This window comes from Peromyscus californicus, unplaced genomic scaffold (genome assembly GCF_007827085.1).
Source record: "Peromyscus californicus insignis strain IS unplaced genomic scaffold, ASM782708v3 Scaffold_5__1_contigs__length_169319896, whole genome shotgun sequence".
Classification (NCBI taxonomy): domain Eukaryota; kingdom Metazoa; phylum Chordata; class Mammalia; order Rodentia; family Cricetidae; genus Peromyscus; species Peromyscus californicus.
Genome location: NW_026294573.1, coordinates 31,066,928 through 31,074,867, shown reverse-complemented (window position 1 = coordinate 31,074,867; position 7,940 = coordinate 31,066,928). Strand labels below are relative to the sequence as shown.

At 44.7% G+C, this 7,940-nt stretch overlaps 1 protein-coding gene across 2 annotated transcripts; it reads right to left on the bottom strand.

Moving 5' to 3' along the window:
* Positions 1-1,081: 1,081 nt before the first annotated feature.
* Ndufs5 (NADH:ubiquinone oxidoreductase subunit S5) lies at positions 1,082-6,972 on the bottom strand. 2 transcript variants are annotated; one of them, XM_052718195.1, is made up of 3 exons: positions 6,838-6,972; positions 4,207-4,424; positions 1,082-1,290 (listed from the first exon to the last, which is right to left on the bottom strand). In XM_052718195.1, the coding sequence occupies exons 2-3, from the start codon at positions 4,420-4,422 to the stop codon at positions 1,186-1,188; spliced, it is 321 nt and encodes a 106-aa protein (XP_052574155.1). In that variant the 5' UTR covers positions 4,423-4,424; positions 6,838-6,972; the 3' UTR covers positions 1,082-1,185. The 2 variants fall into 2 exon arrangements, with proteins under 2 accessions (XP_052574155.1, XP_052574156.1); XM_052718196.1 differs by having other exon boundaries at positions 6,809-6,938.
* Positions 6,973-7,940: the final 968 nt, after the last annotated feature.

The following is a 7,940-nucleotide window of genomic DNA, read 5'->3' as shown; positions in this document are numbered from 1 at the left end:
GCATCTCTCTCACTTTCTTCTCTCTTCCATTCGAATGTACTGTCTAATCTTATTCTGCCTCACTACTGGCCAAACAGCTTTATTTATCAACCAATCAGAGCAACACATATTTACAGCCTACAGAAAGATATCCCATAGCTGCCGGCCTTGAACTCAGAGGTCTACCTGCCTTTGCCTCACAAATGAGGGATTAAAGGTGTACTCCACCATCACCTATCTAAATCTCTCTCTCTCTCTCTCTCTCTCTCTCTCTCTCTCTCTCTCTCTGAGACAAGGTTTCATTGTGTAGCCTTGGCTGTCCTGGAACTTGATCTGTAGGCCTGGCCTTAAACTCACCAGAGAACCACCTGCTTCTGCCTCCCTTCTACTGGGATTAAAGGTATGTGCCACCACTGCCAGGCCTTCAGGCATTTCTAAATGCACAAAATAACTCGTGAGCAGTGAAATGGCTCAGCAGGTAAATAAAAGGTGCCTGCTGTCAAGCCTGAAGACCTGAGTTTGATCCCTGGGACCCACATAGTGGAAAGAGAGAACCAATTAATGTAAGCTACCCTCTGATCATGCCCACATACATACACAAAATAAATAAAATACAATTAAAAGAAGTTATTAAAAATAATTTGTTGACAGTCAGGGCTACACAGAGAAACCTTGTCTTGAAAAATAAAACAAAACAATTTGTGAGTGGGGCATTATGGCTCCTGTCTGTGACCTAGGCATGGGAACACCCCATGATGCTATTTCTCAGGAAGGAAATTTGGACACAGGAATGCCTGCAGCCTTCCTCAAATGATGTCCCCATACATACCTCAGATGTTTTTCTGAAGACAAGTAACGTGGTCTTGCATTTAAATACCCTTGAACAGGTTGGCCTGTGGAGGAGTTGAACTGTAAACTCCTCACTCGCTTGTTAAAGGAGGTGTGATGATAAAATTGAGCCTTGCAGTACAAATTGCACTCAAATGCTTGGCTGCCTTGAGTCCCCAGGTTTCGGCTTCAGTTCTTCAGGCACTGATCAGGAGAGGCAACTTGGACAAGCTTTCATCATTGAAAAGCACGGCCCAACAGAAAACAGAACAAGTAAAATCGAGTAATTCTTTATTTTTATATGCTGGACAAAGAAGCTTTCGTTAAACTTCCTTCCCAGTGGAAAGCAGCATGACAAGCAGCCTCCACCTGCTCTGCTCAGGGCCGGGACTCCCCCTTGCCCATGAAGTGAGGTGGAGGGGTGTATTTCCCCTCCTTGATTAGCTTATTCCGCCGTTGTCTGATTTCCTCCAGGCGTGCCAACTGTCAAGAGGAAAAAAGCATTAGGAAATAGGCCTCAGGGCTGAAGAAAAAGCTCAATTTTAGTTTCACTGTTAAACTGGGGAATACTTTCATGCAAGAGGTCCTGTGAGACAGAGTTTATTTCTGTCTTTTGTTTTGTTTGTTTTTAAAATTTCCTAGCTGGGCATGGTAGCACATGCTTTTAATCCCACCACTCAGGAGGCAGAGGTAGAGGCAGGAGGATATCTGTGAGTCCAGTCTGGCTTATATAGCTAGGTTCCAGGGCATCGAGAACTACACCAAGAGACCTTGTCTCAATAATAAGTAAGTAAGTAAATAAATAAATAAATAAATAAACAAACAAACAAACAAACAAACAAAATAAAATTTCTGTGCTGGGGCCTGAACCCAGGCTTTGTACATGCTAGGTAAATGCTGCCCCATACTTGAAGTTTACCATTTTTCAAGAAGATTTTATTATTTAATCTATGTATATTTGTGTGTGTGTGTGTGCACATGTGCATGTATGCCCATAGAGGTGTGAACTGAGGGACAAGAAACTGTAAGCTGCCTGACATGGGTGCTGGAAATTGAATTGAATCATTGGGAAGAGCAGCAAGTGCTCTTAACTGCTGAGCCAACTCTCCAGCCCACTAAACTAATCTTTAAAAAACTATCTGAAAAACAAAGAAAAGAACTAACTGGAAATCAATTCTCAGCTTTTTAATAGGTTCCTTTCTCTTTTGGTTTTTCAAGCAGGGTTTCTTTGTGTAACCCTACTATCTTTGAACTTGCTCTGTAGACTAGGCTGGCCTTGAACTCAGAGATTTGCCTGGCTCTGTCTGAGTGCCAGGATTAAAGGCGTGTGCCACCATCGCCCGGCTAAAGATTTCTAATATATATATATATTAGATATATATATATAATATATGTATTTTACATACTTGAAAACTAATAATTCCAACAGTCTCAGTATATAGAAGAAAACAGGTAATTATACTTTGTGAGCTTGTAAGCTAGTGGGTAAAGGAGCTGCTGCCAGCCTGGAGACCTAGTTCAGTTCCTGGGACCCACGTGGTAGAAGGAGAGAATCAACTCCACAAAGTTGTCTTCTGACCTCCACCCTGTACTACCACTCAAATGCATTCACCCACACAATGAACACACATGCACACACACAAATCAAAACATTTGTACATGTTAAAATGTCTTAAAAATATTTAAAGACAGCTGGGCATTAAGAATCAGGCCTGGGCCGGGCGGTGGTGGCGCACGCCTTTAATCCCAGCACTCGGGAGGCAGAGCCAGGCGGATCTCTGTGAGTTCGAGGCCAGCCTGGGCTACCAAGTGAGTCCCAGGAAAGGCGCAAAGCTGCACAGAGAAACCCTGTCTCAAAAAACCAAAAAAAAAAAAAAAAGAATCAGGCCTGAGCTGGGTGGTGGGAGCACATGCCTTTAATCCCAACACTTGGGAGGCAGAGACAGGTGGATCTCTGTGAGTTCCAGACCAGCCTGGTCTACAAAGTGAGTTCCAGGACAGGCTCCAGAGAAACCCTGTCTCCAAAAACTGAAAAAAAAAAAAAAACATCATGCCTGTCAATTCCAGCACCTGCAAAGCTGAAGAACTCAAAATAAATAAATAAACAGATTTTTAAAAAAGTAACTTGACACTCTTTCTTTTTTGGGGGGAGGGGGGAACCAGGTCTCACTATGTATCCCTGACCAGCCTAGAGCTTTCTAGGTGGTGATGACATTAGATTTGTACCACCACACCCTTCAGTTACTAAAAGTTTTTGATCCAGATAACTTGGCTGTAAATTTAACAAAAATCCAGATTGTCTCCCTGAACTTGGAGATAAAATAAAAAATTTCAGCTAAGCATAGTGGTGCACACCTTTAATCCCAGCACTCTGGAGGTAGAGGAAGTGAGTTCGAGGCTAGCCAGAGCTACACAGTGAGACCCTGTCTCAAAAAAAAAAAAAAAATCAAAATCAATCAATCAATCAATAATTTCTATTTGATACCCCTGCAACACAGAAATAGGCAAAATGATGGCCTAAAGCCAAAGTCTTCTTTTCTAAGATCAGGGCCCACATGTTATGCAATTCACTCAGTAAGACCTTTTCCTCCCTGAACCTTGGGTCAAGTTTGCCTAAAGCAATGTCATTAATGAATGCCTCCATCTTCTTCAGAAATACATCCAGTTGGTTGCATCATGTTCATTGTGCTAGATCTACAGGGTTTGAGAGTTTCTCCAAGGAGGGATCAATGACTGTGAAAGTTCCATCCTAAATTGTTCTTCTTAAATTTTAAAAAATTACCTTATGTTATGTGTATGGGTGTTTTGCTTGCATGTATGTCTGTGCACCACAAATGTGCCATGTGCCTATGGAGGCTACCTGGTGTTAGATGCACTGGAAATGGAATTATAGACAGTTGTGAGCAGCCATGTGGGTGCTGAGACTGGAACCCAGCTCCTCGGGACGAGCAGTCAATACTCTTAATGAGTCCTGAGCCATCTCTCCAGCCCCATCCAAAACTTTCAAGACCAACCAACCAAAGCCAGTGGGTATTTTCTGCTTTATATCCTACTGAAAAGATAAGGCCTAAATACACAGGCAGCTCTGGCCACAGCCAGGGACAGGCACAGGAGAAGAGGAAGAATACTAGGAAAGAACAGGCCCTCCTCAGATCCAAAGCTCTTAACTTCCTAAGTGCCTGATGCTTCATTACAAAAGTCTTATTTGTGAGTAAGTCACTGCCCAAAGACCAACTGAAAACACTGCAGATGACTTAAGGGCCTAGAGATGTATTTCAATGACAAGAGCACTTCCCTAACATGTGCAAAGCCCTGGGTTCAATCCCCAGCACGACCGAAAAAAGAGTAAGGGGGAAGAGGAGTGAAGTAATTCGGCTCCCATATCCATTATTTACTCACCGTTTTGAACCGAAGGTAACATTCTTTGTAGTCTTCATATTCTATCTTGCACTCTTCTTTAGCCCGGGTAGCCCCAATTCCATGTGAACATTCTATCCATTCTTTTTCAAAAGCATGGCATCGAGAGGGAATCTTGTAGGGCTGTTCAGAGCTCTGGTATACGAAGTGCCGATCTAGGCTGATGCCCAGCCTCTTCTGCAGATCGAAGAAAGGCATGGCTATAAAAGAAGAATAAGAGTGCGATAACGTGAGATGTTTCTGAGAAAAACCAAGAGCTCATCCGTGAAGTCCTAGTCCCCAAATCTCTTCTCACCAAACCTTGTTTTGTTTTTCAAGACAGGGTTTCTCAGTAGCAGTTCTGGTTGTCCTGGAACTCACTAAGATCCACCTTCCTCTGCCTCTCTCTGCGCCACCCCACATGGCCACCAAACTTTTTTTTTTTTTTTTTTTTTTTTTAATAATATCGCCAAAAAAAAAAAAAAAACAAAAAAAACAAAAATCTCAGCCGGGCGGTGGTGGCGCACGCCTTTAATCCCAGCTCTCGGGAGGCAGAGCCAGGCGGATCTCTGTGAGTTCGAGGCCAGCCTGGACTACAGAGTGAGTTCCAGGAAAGGCGCAACACTACACAGAGAAACCCTGTCTCGAAAAACCAAAAAAAAAAATATCTCATCTTGCCCAGGCTGACTTCAAGTCACTACTGTAGTCAAGGAGGGCCTTGATTTCTTCATCCTCCTGTCTCCACCTTCCAAGTGCTGGGAACACCAAACTTTTATTAGACGGGTTCTCCCAGTTGAATAATTAGGGGACTTTCACAGAACTCATGGAAAAGAAAATTAAAGTTATAAACATGGATATTTTTGTCTAAGGTGAAAGAAATTTGTTTTTACTCAAGAAAAAAACAAAAAACCCAACAACCAAGAAAATGGAAAACAGAAAAGTATTAGCCCAAATTATTTCTTTACACTGTTCTATACTTTCCACCCCAACCTAAATGACACTTCTCTTCAGAAGCTCTCTAGAATCTAGTGTTTCTTCCTTTACAGAAGTAGTCAGTCTGTCCTGGGCTGGAGAGATGCTCAGTGGGTAAGAGTGCATGCTGATCTAGCAGAGGACTCAGGTATGACTCTCAGGAACCAAGCTGAGTGGTTCACAACCACCTGTGACTCCAGCTTCAGGGGATCTGATGCCTCTGGCCTCATGGAGCAGCTATACTCACATGCCCATATTCACACATCCACACATAATTAAAAATTAAATTAAAAAGTACTGTGTCCATTTCTGTAACAGAAATGTATGTCTTCCTTACTGGATTTTGCTTTTGAGAGCAAAATCAGAGCAGGTACTGGGCAACTGCTAAAAAAATAAATAAGTAAAATTTAAATAATATAAAAACCAAACAGGAAATTTCAAATGTACAACTATAAAGAAATGGGTAAAATTCTGGTGCTTAGTAGAATATGATAGGCATTGAGAAAAAAATAATACATGGATAGGGGCTGGAGAGATGGCTCCGAGGTTAAGAGCACTGGCTGCCCTTCCAGAGGACCTGGGTTCAATTCCCAGCAATGGCAGCTCACAGATGTCTGTAACTCCAGTCCCAGGAGAGCCGGTTCCGGCATACAGACATACTTGCAGGCAAAGCACCAATGTATATAAATAAAAATTAATTATTTTTTAAAATAACAAATGGAAAATACATAGTGATGTTGACATAGAACAAAATAATGCCACACGACAAAACTGCTCTAAGACTGGAAAGCAAGGCAGCACACACAACAATATCATCCTGTATGCACAGATTTAGTGATGAATTTAATTTACAAAGTTCCTTCCCATTCTTTCAGTCACTTACTGTGCACAGTACAGTCAAATGGGGGAAACCAGCTCATTTGCTGTAAGCACTGGAGATCCCCATTGGGAACTCAGAAAGAAACCTAAGTGTAAGAGTTCGAGGGAGGAAGCTCCCAGGAGACTAGAAAAAGTCTACATGACAACTTACAACTGCTTGTAACTTTAGTTCCGGGGGGACCCACATATCACACACACACACACACACACACACACACACACACACACACACACACACACACACACACACACACACGAGTAGTGAGTTCCAATATGGCCTAGACAATAGGAGTTAGGGTATGTGTGGGGACAGAGGTGTCCTGGATCGGCTGCTGAGCCAAACTCACAACACGAATGCAGAGGACTCAGGAGGACGGGGGGGGGCCGAAATCACTGGAGGACTCGGGTAGGAAACGGGGTGCAGCCTGGTGTGGTGGCTAATTTCAGCACTTGGGAGGCTGAGGAAGGAGGATCTCCGAGTTCGAGGCCAGCCTGGTCCACAGAGTAAGTTCCAAGACAGCCAGGGCTACACAGAGAGACCCTGTCTCAGAACAGAAACAAACAAAAAAAGAAGCGGAACGTCAGGGTAGGAGGAAGGCCAAGGCAGGAGTCCGGCACAAGGCGGAGTGGACACGGAGGGCCCGTGGGATTGTAGTTGTGGGGTGACGGGGCCTGGGAAGGAGGAGGACACGCCCAGGGCCCGGGCCACCCACAGCAAAAGCAGATTTGCCAAGGAGACTTCCTTGCGGAGCACCTTGGCTGTGCGGACACAGCAGCGCCTACCGCACTACAGAAGCGTCCTTGTCAGCTCCCCGGTCTCAATTCACGACCGCCGGCTTCAGGGAGACGCAGACGCCTGCCGCAAAGGACACTCCACAGTGCGACGTTTACAGCGCGACGCCGCAAGTCGATCGGCGGCCGTGCCCCTGCGGGAACCGTAGGAACCAAGCGCGTCGATCTGCGCCTGCGCAGCCAGCGGCCCTGCCTCCGGACACTGACAGCTGATAAACTAGGCGTCTGCGCCCGTAGTGAGTTCTCGCTCTCAGCACTGTCACGACAGCTGATTGTTGTGCTACTTGACCAAGGTCACACTCGGGAAAGAGTATGACTTCTCTCACCCCAAGCACTTAAGCCCGTGGGCCGTGACCCCAAAACACGTGTGTACCTTTATGTTTCCTAACCTCACAGTGCCTGTTTCCCTTTCTATTAGTAAACGTAATAACCTGCTGGAGAGATAGCTCAGAAGTTAAAAACACTTGTTGCTCTGACAGAGGACGCCGGTGTGACTCTAGATTCAGGGAACCCAACATGTTCTTCTGAACTGGGCAACACCAGGAGCATACACGTGATGCACACACATACAAAAAAAAACCAAAACACACTCATACAACTCATACACATAACAAAGTAAATCTTAAAGATAATAGCGGCTAGCATGGAAGTTGCAAACCCTTTAAACCCCAGCACTTGAGAGGCAGAAGCAGGTGGATCTCTATGAGTTCCAGGCAGCCAGGGCTACGTAGAGAGATCTTGTTTCAAACAAACTAAAAGCTACAGAGTTGCTATAGGAACTGGTTTATACTGTGACATGGTGAAAAATGTTCTTTGGCTGGGTGATGGTGGCTTACCCCTTTAATCCCAGCACTCGGGAGGCAGGGGCAGGCGAGTCTTTGAGTTTGAGGCCAGCCTGGTCTACAGAGCCAGTTCCAGGACAGCCAGAACTACACAGAGAAACCTTGTCTTGGGGGAGGGGGGAGAAGAAAGAAAGGAGGAGAAGAAAGAAAAGAAAAACGTTTCTTTGATGTTATCACCCGACATCTGCATAAAAGCAATCAGGAAGCTGAGACAGAAGGATGCCTGTGAGTTGAAGTCCAGCCTGGTCTACA